Source organism: Elaeis guineensis, chromosome 10, assembly GCF_000442705.2.
Source record: "Elaeis guineensis isolate ETL-2024a chromosome 10, EG11, whole genome shotgun sequence".
In the NCBI taxonomy this organism is placed as follows: domain Eukaryota; kingdom Viridiplantae; phylum Streptophyta; class Magnoliopsida; order Arecales; family Arecaceae; genus Elaeis; species Elaeis guineensis.
The window spans coordinates 24,335-41,027 of record NC_026002.2 but is presented as its reverse complement, the minus strand read 5'-3'; the positions used below and the strand labels follow the sequence as shown (position 1 = coordinate 41,027).

Sequence of the window (16,693 nt, the reverse complement as noted above, 5' to 3'; positions counted from 1 at the left end):
TACAAAAATTTGGAATTTGTGCCTTGACAATCATCAGCAACACTCACAAATAAGGCAGAGCTCCACCACTTGTGGAAATCCATAGCTTACAGGAAGAAAAAAATACATATACAAATTAAATGAAAATATTCAAAATGTCCCTAGAAATGGGATGGAAAAATTTTCAACTGATAAAAAATTTGTTATCCATCATAATCCATATCTACCGTATCAAATCAAATAAAGTGACTGGGGAAGTGAGAGGAAGTGACGTAAACCATATATATACGCATTCAGACGTGAATGTCAAAAGTAACTCTCTAACTCCAAAACCAATATGGTATATGCATTTAGACATTAATATCAAAAACAATTCTCTATCTCCAAAACTAATGGGCAAAGGGTGGGCAGGAAATATTCTAAGTTCTGAAAAGAAACAAAATTAATTACTCATGTCCTGGATACTCTTCCAGATAAAAGGAAAGAACATCAAATATATTAACATCAATCTTGTTCTGTAAAAGTTCACCAGTGCAATGCCATCACGAAAAAAAGATTCTTACCATATCTGCACATGCACTGTAACAATTATCTGAGACTCGATGTTCTAAATAACCTGAAATTACACATGAAGCAGTCATGAAACAGGGATTAAGCAAAACAACAGATGTCCTGTGAGTAAAAAATGACCTTCACTTTCGACATCAGATTGTGTTGTTGATGGAGAATCAGATGCTGACACCCAGCTACCTTCATCATCTGAAATCACATCAACTGCTGTTCCCTGACAGAATTTCAATATGAGAACCTAATAAGAATCAAAAGTACAGAGTAGCACAAAAGATTCAGGTCCAATGAAATCAGTAAGAATATGGAGTACATCGGATGAAGTGTCTGAGAACTGTTTGTCGCCTACAGAAGGTGCTACATGACTAGAAGTTTTAATTACAAGAGGATCCGTTCTTGTAAGAATCCCAGGTTCATTTTCATCCGTGACTATATGTCCATTGTCTTCATAACTTGTTGAGGACACAACAAAGTCATCGAACTCAGTTTTCTCATCAGAAACAGCCAGATTTGTTTGTGGTGTATCTATGACACATGACTCCCGGGCATTGTCTCTTTCACGCAAATCCATATAAGCAGTGGTCACATCTGTTCTCCTTAATTTTAAGCCTAGGTGGACTGCAACAAAGAGATAAAAACATACAATGAGAAAATAACAACGTAAATTGACTAATAAATTATCAGCTAAAACAAAGAACAGTTTTTTACTTAAAAAAAAAGGAGCAGAATTAAACAAATAAAATTCACTATTATTCCAAGTATTTCATCATAGAACAACACAACTAATAAACAAGGAAAGACATAACATGGTGCATCATCAAATAAAAGTGAAAAGATTCAGATTAAAGCAAAATAAATAATTTATAGCAAATATATTTCTATGGGCATGAAAGGTTAAGGCAAGGTATACCATATCATACCGAACTAGACAGTATGAGGCATACCATACCGTACTAATTCGATACCAATACACAGTATGGGAGCATACCAACACTCAACATGCAGAAACGGTCCTCATACTAGGTGTACCGACATAGTGACAAGATGGCACCAATACGGAAACCGGTACTGAGATAGCGTACCATTAAGGGTTCATAAAAGATCCAAGATTTTCACACTAAATGTCCATCATTTTGAAACCCCTAAATATTTTACCAAAGATGGCATTCAAACACCCCTTGTTAAGTAAGTATTCATTCTCAACATGCATGTAGCAAATGAGGTTGGTAAATGATTGACAAATGATGACCTCTATTAGTAGAATATTTGATCATCAGATCTTGCTTATCTTTGAGATGATGTGTTATATGTATCATGCAGTCGGAGGAGAGAGGGGTTCGAAAGCCCTTTCTGTCCCACTCTCAACATCTCCCCTCCCCCCCCTCAAAAAAACCCTCTCCCTCTCTCTCCCTCCCTTCCTCCCTCTTTATCCCTATCTCTTTTCAACCAAACAAGAGCACCACCCCTATTTTCGTGCAGCCAGAGGAGAGGGGGCTCAAAAGCCCTCTCTCCTTCTCTTGGCCTATCTCTCTCCCCCTCCCTCTCCCTCTCTCTCTCTTTTCCTCTCTTTTCTTCTCCCTCTTCCCCTCTCCCACCAGCAGCCCTGTGTCAGTATGGACCTGGAACAGAATGGCATGGTACCATACCATACAGTCAAGCAACCAGTGAAGGTTCCGATACCAGCACAACATACCTTGCTATATGCATTAATTGGATGAACATAAACAACAGTTCATATCACATGATTTTTCCACAACACATACAGTACTTGACATCAATCTAGCCATTTCACACAAGTGTAACCAATCATTATTGTGATATTGACCAACAGGGTAGCTTTAGCTATCTTTCTATTGCTCGCGATATTACAAAAGTAGCTTAGGATACTAATCATTGACAATCAGTTCCCTTAATGGAGTGACATGCAGAACAAAGCAATAGCACAGAAACAACATGAAACCAGCATGTACCTCTGAATTTAAAGATCTGATCTTCATAAAGTATAATCAGATGTTATGCAAGAAATGAAGGACTTTAAACCCTCACTATAAGAGCCATATATTTGAAGTTCATCATTGCAATTCCATCTAAATTATTTAGATAGATGCTCATTGCTGATGATAAAACATACTTAGGAAATCATGTTAGTGTCTCTAGGCTAGATTAAACAAACATATGTAATGGTAACAGTCTTTAGATTTTCAGTGTTATGATAGTTCTTCTTAATGATTTTGTTAGATGTCATTCTGTCTCACTTTCAAGAAATTATTAGTTATGAGATCCACTTCTTTGGCAATTATGGTGTTCAAAAAAATGTCTAGCATTGAAAAATTTTATATCTTAGAGATACTTGCAAGTTGCAATATGCTTTTAAAGCTTCTAATGCTTGAGTTTGTTTTAATCAAGTTTGCCCACTGGCTAGACACACATGCGCTATACCAAAGTTTGCTACACTAGTCAGTACCGTACCACACCGAGCATTCCATACTGTACCAGTACCGAACCAATATATAGTCTTGTGCCATATCGACACTCAATATACCTTGTCATCTCGTACCATACTGCATACAAACACTACAATAGGATGGTACCAGTACGAGATCCAATACCAAGATGACAAATATGTAATTCTAATTCCTAATTTCATAGATTCTTCTAGAATCCCATGTGCTCTTAATTAGTTACTTTCTACCTCGATGATCTTCTAGTGAAAGTAGCCTTGTTAAAAGATAATATTTGGGTGTAACGGCCACAAATGACATTGCTTTTAGGTTTTTATGAAGAGGCTAAGATGGTTATTGGATGAGATTTGCTAATGCATAAGGCAAAAATCAGTTATTTCTAATGACAATCAGTGTTGGATGGTCTGCTTCTACAAGCAACCGATTGAAGCCATTTTGATTTAGCTGCAGATTAAATGATGAACCTGAGCCTCCTCTTTCTCTTCCCTTCTTCCCTTTTCTAAATACTTGCTGGAGTATTAAAATCAGGAAATCAGGTTGGGAGCTGATCGTAATGGGTTTCCTTTGATGGATTAAACTTTGGTTGATAAAAAAGCTTGCAAGTCATAAGTCAAGATTAGATCTTTCTATCAAACAACTTGTCTCTCCGCTAGGTCAGAGTGCACATTGTTGTGGATCTGAGCATAAACCTATATAAACTACTGTATAAGTTCAATACAAGTTCACAACTTTTATCGCTATGAATTCTTTTTCCTTTTGCAGTTATATTGAAGTTTTAGGTCCATGTGGTAGTGAACTACCACACTTTGACACGGTAACCTATGAAATGAAGTGTAGTGGATTATTCCATATTGAGTTCTAAATCATTGGTAAGAGGTATCATTTCTAATTCTTTTATATCATTTCTATTGATTCTGTTTATAAAGCAGATACTCACTTTTATAGTTTTAGATGGCTGTGAAGAATTATTGTCTATGTTAATGAGGTTAACCAGTTTAGTGGTTAATAATATTTTATGTAAACAAGTTATATAGATTATACAAGTTATATAGGCTAATAGGTTACACATGCTAATCAATATAACATGTTTATTAAATAGGTTAAACAAGTCGGATCAAGTTACCTATTTATTAAATATAACAAGTCCAAGTTTGGGACTTTCTGACCCAACCTCACATTGATTGCCACCTCTATTTGGAGGGCATACCGAGTATCCTAGATGGTTGGAAGCATGGAATTCCATACCAGCCCGAACCGGCCAGTACACCCCATAATGAACCGAACCGACTGGGAACCAATCCGATCTGGGCCAAAAAATTGGAAAAACACTCCGACCACACCGAACCGGTCGGTTTGGTGTGGTACAACCCAGAACCATGCGAAACCACGCAATTCTAGTTGGTTTGGCTTGGTTCGACCCCGAATCGAGCCGCACATGAGTGAAAGGTGGAGGGCGGGGAGTAGGGTGGGTAGTAGGTGTCTGGGTAGCTTTTAGGATAACCTTTCAAAAGGTAGAGAAGCAACTTCTCTACCTTTCTTCTTTCGTTTTGTTTTAAATAGAAGAAAAAAAGGAAACAACCACCAACTCGCCAGAGTTTCCGCAATTTCATCAAAATATCAAAATATCTCAACCGAATTCAAGATAATCCAACTATTCCTCACTCCCTTTTTTTTAATTTTTTTGGTCGAAAAATGGCAATAAATAGAAAAATATGAGAAAATCATGCCAAAATTTTTTATTTTGGTATGATTTCATTATACGTTGTAGATCTTTGGATGATCCACACGATGATATTAAAATTATTAATTTTAGTTAATTATATTTTTTTAAATTAAAATATATTTTTGAAATTAAAAATTATAAAAATTTAAAATTTAAAAAAATAAAATCAAAATATTATTTAAGATAATTAAAGCTACTTTCAGTATAAAATTGATGTCCGATTGTGAAGACTTTGATGCATAATGTGTATAATAGCCTAGACCTAAGTTTGAATAAAATTAAAAAATAAATAGCCTTTAACACATATGTTCATAAGCTTAGAAAAATATATGCAGCATCCATGATATGTTTCTACTTAGATCTAAGCTCAAATGAATTTTTAAAATTTTTAAAATAAAAAATATTTAATTAATTAAATAATAAAAAAATATAACCAATTCAAAAAATATGTAAAATTAGTAATATATTTTAGCTAATTCAGAAGTATTTTTGAAGTACATAACATATTTTTCTGAATTTATGATACTTAAAATTATTTTTTAACACAAAAAATTAATATAAATAAAAATTATGAAAAATGAGAAATATGAAATATATTATTCAGATATACTTTTCAAGACTTAAAAATTAGATTTTTTTTAGGATGACAAAATTTTATTATCTTTATATAATTATTAAAGTGACGTGCATTGTTAAACTTACAGAAATAAATCCATCAAATAAGAAGGATTTAGAGCATAACATTGGTTAGAATCATGATGAGATGCTCTCAACTCGGTACTATTGGAGACACAAATGATACAACACAGTTTAAGAAAACGATGACTAGGTTGAAGCAGCATTTGACTGATAGTCATCTCGATGTATCCATATGTCGAAAATACCCACAGAAGGTCCGCCAGCTGATGAAGCACTTTGCTGATTTCAATGCAGCGAAAAAGAGGGTAAAACAGAAGATGACAGAGGCAGACCGTCAAGCCGTAGAGCCACCTTCCTATCACTCCGGAGAGTCAGAGATAGCCTCCACTCCAGATGATGAGAAGACACAGATTGAGGCTGCTATTCAGACCAGTCTGGATGATCACACCAACTGGAGGAGATGACCAGATATAAAGAACATTTTGGACTGTCATACTATGAATCGGGATCCAACTCTATGACCGCTAAGGGAGAGTCCGAGTTCAGAAGGATCTCCTCACTCAGAAAGACCATCAGTAGAGGCAAGCATAATATTTCATCTATATTGAGGTCTTTTGAAATAGGAGAAAGTTCTCCAGAGGGATTCCAGCATGAGCCACCATTCATGATTTGGATCCACAAGCTTTCTCCAATAAAGATTCAAAGCGGTAGAAGATTGATAGTATGCTGAAAAAAGATATGTGGCGAGCTATTAGATCATGATTTTATTTTAGTCATATTCCAACAAATGCAGCAGGCACCATTAATATCAGTCTGTCATTTCAGCCATATAAGCTGCGACCCAGATATAGATCCTGCAAGATCTAGAAACACCTATGATGAGCTTTTTGACAATAACAAGAAGGATCTGCAAAGATGAATTTCTTTTTATAAGAATAAATGGTCCAAATACGGACTAATGGTGATGTATGATAGTTGGACCAATCCTACCATGTGAAACATTATCAACTTCTTGACATATTTGATGGAAAAAAAATTTTCACAAGTCAATTGATACTCCAGATAAGGTGCACAACGCCACGTATATTTTTGAACCGATGGAGGAGGTGATTGATGCGGTAGAAGAGCAGAATGTCATACAGATCATCATAGATAATGGGCCACAGTATAAAACCGTCGGAGAGTTAATGATGAAGCGATAACCGTATATTTACTCGTCCACATATGCTACACATTGCATCGATCTCATTTTGATGGATATTAGGAAGCTTCGTAGGGTGCAGCAGGCAGTGGACTCAATCCAGACTTTACTAGATTCATCTACAATCATACATAGATCCTGTCATTGATGCGGACATATATTAAAGAGAAAATCTTAAGACCATATGTCATACGATTTGCTACAAACTATATAGCACTTGATAGCTTTTTAGACAAGAAAGCAGCCTTGCGTCAGATGTTTATCAATACTGAATGGCAGAAGAGCAGATATGCGAGAATCGATACTAAAAAAAATCATATGGAGAACTTGATGACAAATCAATTATTCTAGCAATGGATCGATAAAACAGTGAAGGCTATCAAATCGTTATACAAAGTACTTCAGACTGTGGACAGTAAAAGATAACCCCAGATGGACTTCTTGTATCACATGATGGAGAGGATAAAGAAATAGATCAGTGAGATGATCCAAACATGCTCAAGAATCATCAGCATAATCGAGCGACGATGGGACAATCAGATGAGTAGGGACTTGCAACTAACTGATAAGCAGAAAATTAAAAATCCTCTAAAAATTTTTCTTCTCTTGTACTTAAATAAGTTTACTTAATCATTTATACAATTAATCTGCAGCTTACTATCTAAATCTGATGTTCTAGTACACCATATCTGGGATAGATATGGATAACGAACTTCTGACTGCTCTCCATAACGTGATATATAAGATGATATCCGATCCAAAAATCACATCTATATGTCTGCAAGAGATATGCTAGGTTAACTAAGGTGTGAGCATTTAACTGAATCCGATTTATAATCAATAACATATTTGTTAACTTAACAAATATATTTTCTACAGATGAAACAGTTTAGAAAGGAGACAGACAATTTTGGAGTTTCATCGACTGTCGTAAGAAAAAAAAAATGATGAATCCAGATAAATTAAAAATCAATAATCACAAGAGTTTGTTGATATTACATACCTACTAATTTTATGCAATCGGATACATAATTTTGCTTAATATTTTTACAGCTGAATGATTGATTCATTTTAGATAGTATGTAGATAATTTTAAAGGTGTGGTTATCCACATTCTTTTCAGACGGTCTCCTCTAATGGCTATGAGCGTAATTGATCAACTTTCGTCCTCATCCACATCAAACAAAGAAACTGTAAACACTTCAACGATCTTGTATACGTTCATTATAATCTAAGATTAAGACTAAAATGCATCCAAAAGGAAGTACAGCTAAGTCTACGGATGCGACGATAGATGATTATGCTATTGATGATGAGGATCAGATGATCAGATGGCTTACAAACCAGCAACAGGAACCAGAGCTTGATGAGCTAGAATCCACTTCACGACCAACTAGTTTGGTAGCTAGGAAGATTAGGATGGATCCAGGACAATAGGCAGATAGAAATATTTCATATAACATTCCAGCTAATCAACCACAGCCTGAAGGACCACAGGAGAGTCATTCATCACATAACTCTATGTCTGAAATATTCTTCCAAAGATTTAAGCAAGAACTATAAAGACGAGATCGGTCATCTCAATCAGAAAGAAGACATCCATTCTTCCAGGCACAACAAAGTCAATCACAGAGGGGCACGAAGGAAGGTTAAGCAACTGCTCAGCAAAAAATAAAGAAAAAAGAAAGATAATTGCAGCCTCGCCAAGAGTGGAGTTAGTTCACTCAGATTCAGAGCAAGAAAAGTGATGATAGTAGTCATGGATCTGATGACCAAAGAGAGTGGAGGACAAGAAACCATCGTTCGTAAGATACAGTCACAGGATGATCTTCGATTCACCGGTGAGTCCCAGTATATGCATACCACACAAGATAGGAACCACGGTACATGAGTTGGTAAAATCTGTGAGGATACGACTTTATATAGACCATGGGCTCCTAGAGATCGTTCAGCACATGATACAAATGTAAATGACCTTCCATGTGAAGTAAAATTCAAGGATGTATCAAATTCATCCTCGCATTATGGATCCTATTATCTGCAGGCAACTTATAATCTATATGGATATGGATATGGTACGTCCGAAATATCGTCTTCCAGTGACTACTATTCTATACAGTCCGAAGCATCTTACGGATCAAATTTTGCTGTCGATATATTTGGATGGATCCCTCCACAATCGTACTATCAATCCGAAGATACCTCTCAAAGTCAGAGCTTAAACGAGAGATCTAAGATGTCTTATAATCCAGAGTAAATGCCTTATAAGATAAGCATTCAGGACTACAATGCTGCTTAATTAAAGAGATGGGTTAATATTCCTTCTGATTATGTGGTGATCCAAATATCCATGAGAGTCATAGATACTCGATGAGAAATTAGATCAATAGATATCTTGAGGTTAGTACATTGTTCTTTGTAGTTTGTACTCTAAATATATTTAATATGCGATTTTAATTTTTTTTATTTTATTTCGAAGTGATAGAAATATTATATAATATAAATGAACATTAATTTGGATCTAAAATAATTCAAAAATTTTTTTAAAAAAATTGATTGGATTGAAAAGAAAATGAAAAAAAAATGTGCCGATATGGAACCAGCACACCTGACCATTCTAAGTGTCGGTACGGTATCGATACCATACCGATCAAGAACCAGTACGGATCCCAATATCAGTTCCAAAAACCTTGGTTGGAAGAGGTTAGCATAGGAGGGTAAACAATTTCTCTAAGTTGATTCTAAATATTTGAGGATAGTGGAAATCATCTTGGAGAACAAATCTTGTATCCTAATTTTTGACAATCATATGATCTACAAGCTCCCCAATAAATCAAGTTTTCTCTACCTTTGCTAGCCAATTTTGTTGTGTTAGCATTGCTTCTTTAAACATCTAGTGGTGTAGAGAACTTGTCCTGAAATAGCTTATTTGGGCATGTAAACAAACCCTTAAGGTTGTGTTTGGTGCATTGCTAGGCAGTGATAATCTAGATTACCTGATAATCTAGATTACCTGAAATCTGAATAGATTGCCAGTAATATTGATTACTGTGTTTGGTACACACAGGTAATGTTGCAGTAAAATTATTGAGAATCTTGATTGACATATTTGTATAACAATCAGATTACTGGTAATGTAACATCAAATTTTCAAAATATCCTTAAATCAAATTTATTAAAAATCACATCCCATGCACAAATTTTTCAATTTTTCAGAATAAAAGAATAAAAATATATTATATATTATAATATATATTATATATTATATTATATATGATATATAATATAACATATTATATTATTATTTTTATTACTCTATTTTTTATTTTATATTATTATTTTTATTAATAATAAATTATTATATTATTATTTCACTGTGTTTGGTACATGCTATTCTCAATCCCCGTCGGAGCAAGATCCCACTGGAGAGAGATCCGACTGGCGAGAAGAAACAAAGAAGAAGAAGGGCATGAGAAGATCCATCCCTCCTCTTCTCCCGACGACCATGCGTGACCGTCCGGGCAAGAGGCGGTGATCCCGACGGGGCGGAGGCCCTTCATTTCTAGTCTCTCTTTTCCGTCATCCGATATGGTGTCGCCTGCGGCAATCGACGGCACCGCATCCCTCTCCCTCCCAGTGCGGTCGTTCCGCACAACGCCACCTGCGGCGACCAGCACACTGCGCCCTTTCTTTTTTTTCTTCCACACGGCGTTGATCGGCACGACGTCGATTGCGGTAATGAAACATCATCTCCTTTACGCCCATTAGCGGCAGACGAACGGGGACTGACGGCGGTACGCCAACGACCATGCTTCCAGGCGGCCGTCAGCTGGATTTGGTGGTGGAAGAGTTGCCGGTTTGGCCCTCTTTCCTGTCGTTGGAGGAGCAGTTGGGGAGGTTGGGGGGAGGCACGGGTTTCCAACAAGTGGCGTCGATGGGGAGGGAGGCACTTTCGTCCAAAAATTTTATTACAAGATTATCTCATGGGAGGTAATCTAGATAGCCACCCCTCTCCTTGGTAATCCAAATTACCTCATGGGAGGTAATCTGGATTACCTGATAATCAGATTATCAATCCACAAAGCATACCAAACGTAGTAATCTGGTAGGGCCCCTTTAAATTACTAGCAATCTGAATAGATTGCCAGCTACCAAACGCAACCTAAGAGATGTATAATCTCATATAGAAGAAAGTTGCATGTGCAATGCAAGTCACTATATGACCAATCATCTTAATTTTATTTTCCTAGTTCATGATTTTCTACAACATTGACTTTGTAACTCCTCTCTGCTCTTGCCCATAAGCCTTCAATCCATGATTAGGGGTGACAAGAGTCGCAACAACTCATTTTTGATTTGGTCAATATTCTAACATTGTTGCTACAAGCTCAAATTGAATCCCCCTCAAAGTACCAATGAGACGATTCGATCGTAAAATCTCTTACAACCTACCTAACTCAAGATAAAACGCATATCAAGCACAAAGGAATCCCTTACTAATCTCCTCAAATCGATGTTTTAAAACCCAAATGGAACACGATGAAGCTGCCAACCTGCCACTTGCTAACTATTTTAAATCTCGTCACTATAGGGAGTTAGAAAATGTTGCCTATAGTTTAGAGTTACCGCTGGAGGTTTCTTTTCAAACCATAGCATGTTTCATAAGATGTTATGAAACAAGCAAAAGTGAAATTCCCACAATACTGGTCATCAACATAAAACACCATAAAACATCTTGGCTTCAATTTCCAGCCTAATGTTACATCTTTATTCTCAATCCTCATCGACAACAAGAAAAGCCACAACCACAGAATGGTAGCAATCAAAGATGGATATATGTTAGGGTGGTGAAAAAGATTAGGTGCAAAGGTCACGGTGGCTAGACAAGGTGACAAAGGTGGGGCAATAATGATGGTTTAAAGAGATAAGGTGGGCCAGAAGGGCCGAAAAAAAATTAGGGTATAAATTGATAGCTATGGAAGATATACAATAGGCAAAGAAGTTGTCAGTTCAGGATAAAAGATAGATTGACGATGGATGAGCAGCCAAAAATTAAGGCCATTTGTGCAAGTCATGCAAACTAGTAACAAATAGCATAGGAGGGAGCTACACAAGCCAGCAGCAAAACAGGCAGACTGTTTCTCGCATTATTTAGGTGGGAGATAGCGAGGATGGAAAGGAAAACAAAGAGGGAAACAGAGGGGGTATTAAGGCAACTTCTTACACAGTAATTTAACAGAGGAAGTCTAAAAGAGAATGGAAAAGAAAAGTGCATCCTTATGGGTCATGACATTAATAGAATTTTTTTCAACCTATAAAGTGCAGGCCATTACAAGGGCTAGAGAATTCTTTAAACATTATCCATAAGGATCCTTTTTTCTTCTTTAATATTGGATAGCTTGTTACAATATTATTTAAAAGTGTCACAAGTTACTAGAAGATACTCCTCCATCAAACCAAACCCTCAAATTGGTCATTGTAATTTCATGGTAAATATTGAGTAGATAATGTTGATCAAGAAAAATTTGAGTGTAAACAATAGTAAATTGTGAGCAGGGCAATAACACAGTAGCTTGGCTCCTCCAAATGGAGGAGTCTTAATTTTGAAACTTGGGAGCTGTTTCCCAAGTGTTTGGACATGGATAATTCCACTAGATGGATCTTCCCTCCATTCCTTCTATAAAAAAATGATAGAACAAGTTTTAAAAGGAAATGGAACAATATCTTTATGACCAATGCTCGAATGCTTTGGCTCGCTGGAGAGAATCTTATGTAGCGGATCACTATATTTGGTATTTATAATGTTCATTCCAAACATGTGGTGGAATGGTAAGGATCACTCAGAACAGGACTAATTCCCATCTCATCTTTGTTGCTCCCGAGGTCCATACAATGAAAATCATCATGTCTCCAATACACAGATCACTTGCTCAAAAATAGCATGCACATCTAAAAACTGGAAAGCCAAAATACCAGTGACCCATAGATAGATTTCAACAAGGCCAAAACATCTAGCAAAACAAATTCTTTGGAGGATGTATCAGGGACCAGAACTAACAGAAGGATCAATAAATTCTATTTGGATAAAATCCATATTTTCCATAAGACGATATTCTACTAGCTAGCCAACTGGACGCCTAAATCTCAGAGATGATCGACTTCACTGTACCATGTGCCAGCATAAAATTTGAATTTTTGATGGTATAATTGACAGATGCACTGTTTAGCAGATAGCAAAGAGTTTGCCAGGTTGACCCAGAGGGTTTTCCCAGCATGCTAGAAATACCACTTTAAACGAAGAGAGACCATAAATTTCCCTTTTTGACTACAATTTATCCCTCGAATCACAGAAACCCAGAACATCTGTGTTTCAGATTCGCAAAACGATTCAGAACGAAATTAAGCAACAGAATCGACAGATTAAGCAAATCTAAATCAGGGTTTCAGGTTTCAAGTGGGAGAGGGGCTTACATGCCTCAAGAAACTGATACTTGGTTTCGGCTTCCTTCAACTTGGACTGGAATTTGGCCGCGAACTTCCTGGACGCCGCCTCCACGGCCTCCTCCACTTCGTTGAAATCGTAGACGGAGAGATTCTTCTGCGAGGAACACCTCATCGCAGGCCAAAACTCAGCTGATTCGAACCCGGAAACCCTAGCTTCGGGCCCCGGACGACGGATCTCCCCTCGGCGATGGTGGAGAAGGAATCCAAACTAGGGATTTGTCCGAGCATGAGAGGGACAAATGGAAGAAGAGGGAGGAGAGGGATCGCCTTCTAATGCATCGGTTGTAGGAGAAGAAAAGGAGCGAGCATTAATTAGGGAGGGAAGGACGGATCGAGAGTAGGGGCTGAATTTGGAAAAGTACTAACCCGATTTTATCCCCCATTTACAATTAGCCCGGGATAAGGGCCCAAAAAACATCACATTTTGCACGTCGGGATAGTTATCCCGATACAGTTGGGTCCAACTGGGTATAACCCGGGTCCACGGTTCCCGTATCGGAACGGGCATCTCCGGTTGCCCGCTTGGGTGTCCTAATTTAGACTTTTTAAACCCAAGAATGCCCCTCCCGGAGAATTCAAATAGTATGATATATTTACTAACAATAATAACATTAATTATATTATTATTAAAAATATAAATAGATGGGATCAGATCGTAAGTGATCTTGATTCAACCTAATTTTTTGATTGAATTTAAATATTAGACCTAAATTTAATCTAATAGAAAATAAAATCGAATCGAATCTATGTATAACTCAGTCTTAATCTATGAGATACGAATCCGGTCCGAATCTTAATCGATTTGGGTCTGGATTATAAAAAATAAATTTAATAAGTACCAAATAAAAAGCACTATTTTATATGGCAATATTATTTGAGGACTTGCTTTTCTTCAATGTGTGCTCTTTATTATTTGTTTATATACCAAGTTTTGGATTATTAAGGAGATACTAAATCTATTACTTGTTCTTAATCCATATCTAGTTTTACTTATGTTCTTGTCCTTGTTAATATTTCTAATAAAGTCTATGAAGCTCAAATAAGTATTAAGATCCAACCATTGAGTGCATATAAAAATGAGTACCAAGATGTTTGATATATTTTGAAAAGTTAGTGATGATAGCCAACAATCTTTGATCAATAGAATCTTGATTTTTTTCCAACATGTGTGTACAGTCTTGACAAATGAAGGTAGGAGAAAGTCAAAAAATTTTATTTTATCTATTTTTAAATTAGTATACTTCTATCACTTCTATAATATATGAATAAATATTTTAATTTTATCTCTATCATGCTTTATTTTGACATATATTTAAAACCTTGAATGAAGTTGATAGAACAGCAAAAATATAAATTTAAAAGAACCTTCTAAAGAACTGAAAGATTGTAATTATGAAAATAAATGAAGAAATAAAAAAAATAAAAAGAATAGAGCTTTGAACTTCAATAAATAGAGGAGAATCAAACCAAAGAAAATAATCATAGTTGGATCTTGGATTGGATTCGAGTCGGATCGCATCGGATCATTTATCTCGAGATCCAAATTAATCTACAAATCTCTATGGATCGGATCGGATCGGACCGGACCAAAATTTAGCAATCCAAACCCAACCCCAAAAATGAAATGGGTCCAATTTTAGAACCCAACCTAGATCCATGGGTTTTTTAAAACAATTCGGATCGGATCAGATCACGGGTCAACCTGATCTATTTGTAATCATAGATATTATATGGTACAATATTTTTGTAATACAATACAATATAATATAATATCATATAATATCGAAGTATTATTATTTAGATAATAATACTAACAAAAATATTATATATCAGTGGTGTGTTATATTGGTATTACAACATACTGATATGCTATTATGTTTCTTATATAAAGTAATAAATCATCATCAATAACAAATTATGTTATTCTTATACAATATAACTTTTTAGTATATTATAATGATGATGATACATATTTATAGTAATATAAAATATATCATTTATTATAACATTATATTAATTAGCTATAATATACATTACATGTAAATAGGGCTAGCTCTAGCATGAAATGATTATTTATTATAGACAATCTTATATCAAATTATTATTTTACTATCTTAATTCTTTAATATATCTAGTATAATATTAAAATTATTTGGTATTATTTCTAATTACTAAACAGCCCTAGAGTAAAGAAACTTGTTGAGGTGAACCAGCTAAGTCTACCTATAAATTTTATTTTAATCCTTGGAAAAAGTATCAAAACTAGAATGACAACTTCTTGGCCAAAAATAGGTTTTGTAATACCTTGCTTTATACTGGCACCGGTTGTGCTTACCTCTGAAGAATTGAAATATTATCCTCAAAGGCCCATTCTATTTCCAAACTAAGCCTAAGAATTAATGCTTCAACTTCAAGAGTTAATTTTGGTATCTAAAAAGCACATTGTTAATTGTTGCCTAAAAATGTCGAGATACTTGATATACTTATCAATGTATTAGCTAACTAAAGAATATGAATAATGAAAATATCAATACATGATAAATGATTATAAATCATAGTTCTATTGAGCTAAACATAAGCAGGTTGGGCATTGTTTATGGTTAGCTCATTTATTTCAAGCTAAAGTCCTGGTTCATACTCCACGTGCTCTTTTGGTGAGGGAGGAAAGTTCCTAAACTCTAAGGTTGTATTTGGTACATCGTCAAGCAATCTTAGAAAGTAATATAGATTACCTTCAGGATAAATTACCATCATTAAATAGTCAATAATATTGATTACCATATTTGATACACAGATAATATTGCAATAAAATTACTAAAAATCTTGATTGATATGTTTGAAATGACAATCAGACTATCGGTAATGTGAAATCAAATTTTTAAAATATCTCTAATAATTTTTGCCATGATACTCTTCTATTTCTCTTGTGAGAAGTAACGAAAGTGATGTGGATGTGGTGGTAGCATAGAGAAGTGACGAATCGAGAGATATGGGGAACAGTAGATACTAAGGGGTGGGGAGGGGACGAGCATGTGTGGAGCTATGAGGATGGTGGGGATGGGCGTGAGGGAGTCATGAGGGGTTGGTGAGGGATAAGGGTGGAGGAGCCACCAGCAAGCAAAGAGAAATGGAAGAGCCGCGGGCTGGGGATGCATATGGAGGGGAGTGAGGGGAGGGGGGAGGGTTGGACAATGGGTTTTGTGTGATTTTTTTGAAGCATTATTTTATCAAAATTTTTTATTATAATATTATCAAAAAAATAATAATCTAAATAGCTATTTCTCTCCAAGATAATCCAGATTGCCTTATGCCTCAGGATTACTCAGACAATCTAGATTACCATAAAAAAAAATATATTAAATATAATAATTTAAATTATTATATTAAATTATCAATAATCTGAATAGATTGTTAGCTATCAAATGTAACCTAAATATATATTCAACTTGTTTACTAATTGAGTAAAGCCGATGTTCGGCCAAAATGTCAACTCTTACTTGAGTTGCTTATAACTTATTTATTCGATGGTCCTATCTAAATTTATAATAGGTTTGAATTGTGTCATTATTAAAAAAAATTCAAATATTACTTTTCATTATCTTGCTTTGTCTCCACTAT

General features: G+C 35.5%; 1 protein-coding gene across 1 annotated transcript in view; it reads right to left on the bottom strand.

Moving 5' to 3' along the window:
* Positions 1 to 13,427, bottom strand: part of LOC105053269 (uncharacterized) — a 48,629-nt gene extending 35,202 nt beyond the window's left edge. The window contains 4 exon segments of the mRNA XM_010934373.4: positions 543 to 595; positions 670 to 763; positions 860 to 1,164; positions 13,043 to 13,427. Coding sequence (XP_010932675.2) covers positions 543 to 595; positions 670 to 763; positions 860 to 1,164; positions 13,043 to 13,187 — 597 coding nt within the window. The 5' untranslated portion in view covers positions 13,188 to 13,427.
* Between the last annotated feature and the right edge of the window lie 3,266 nt (positions 13,428 to 16,693).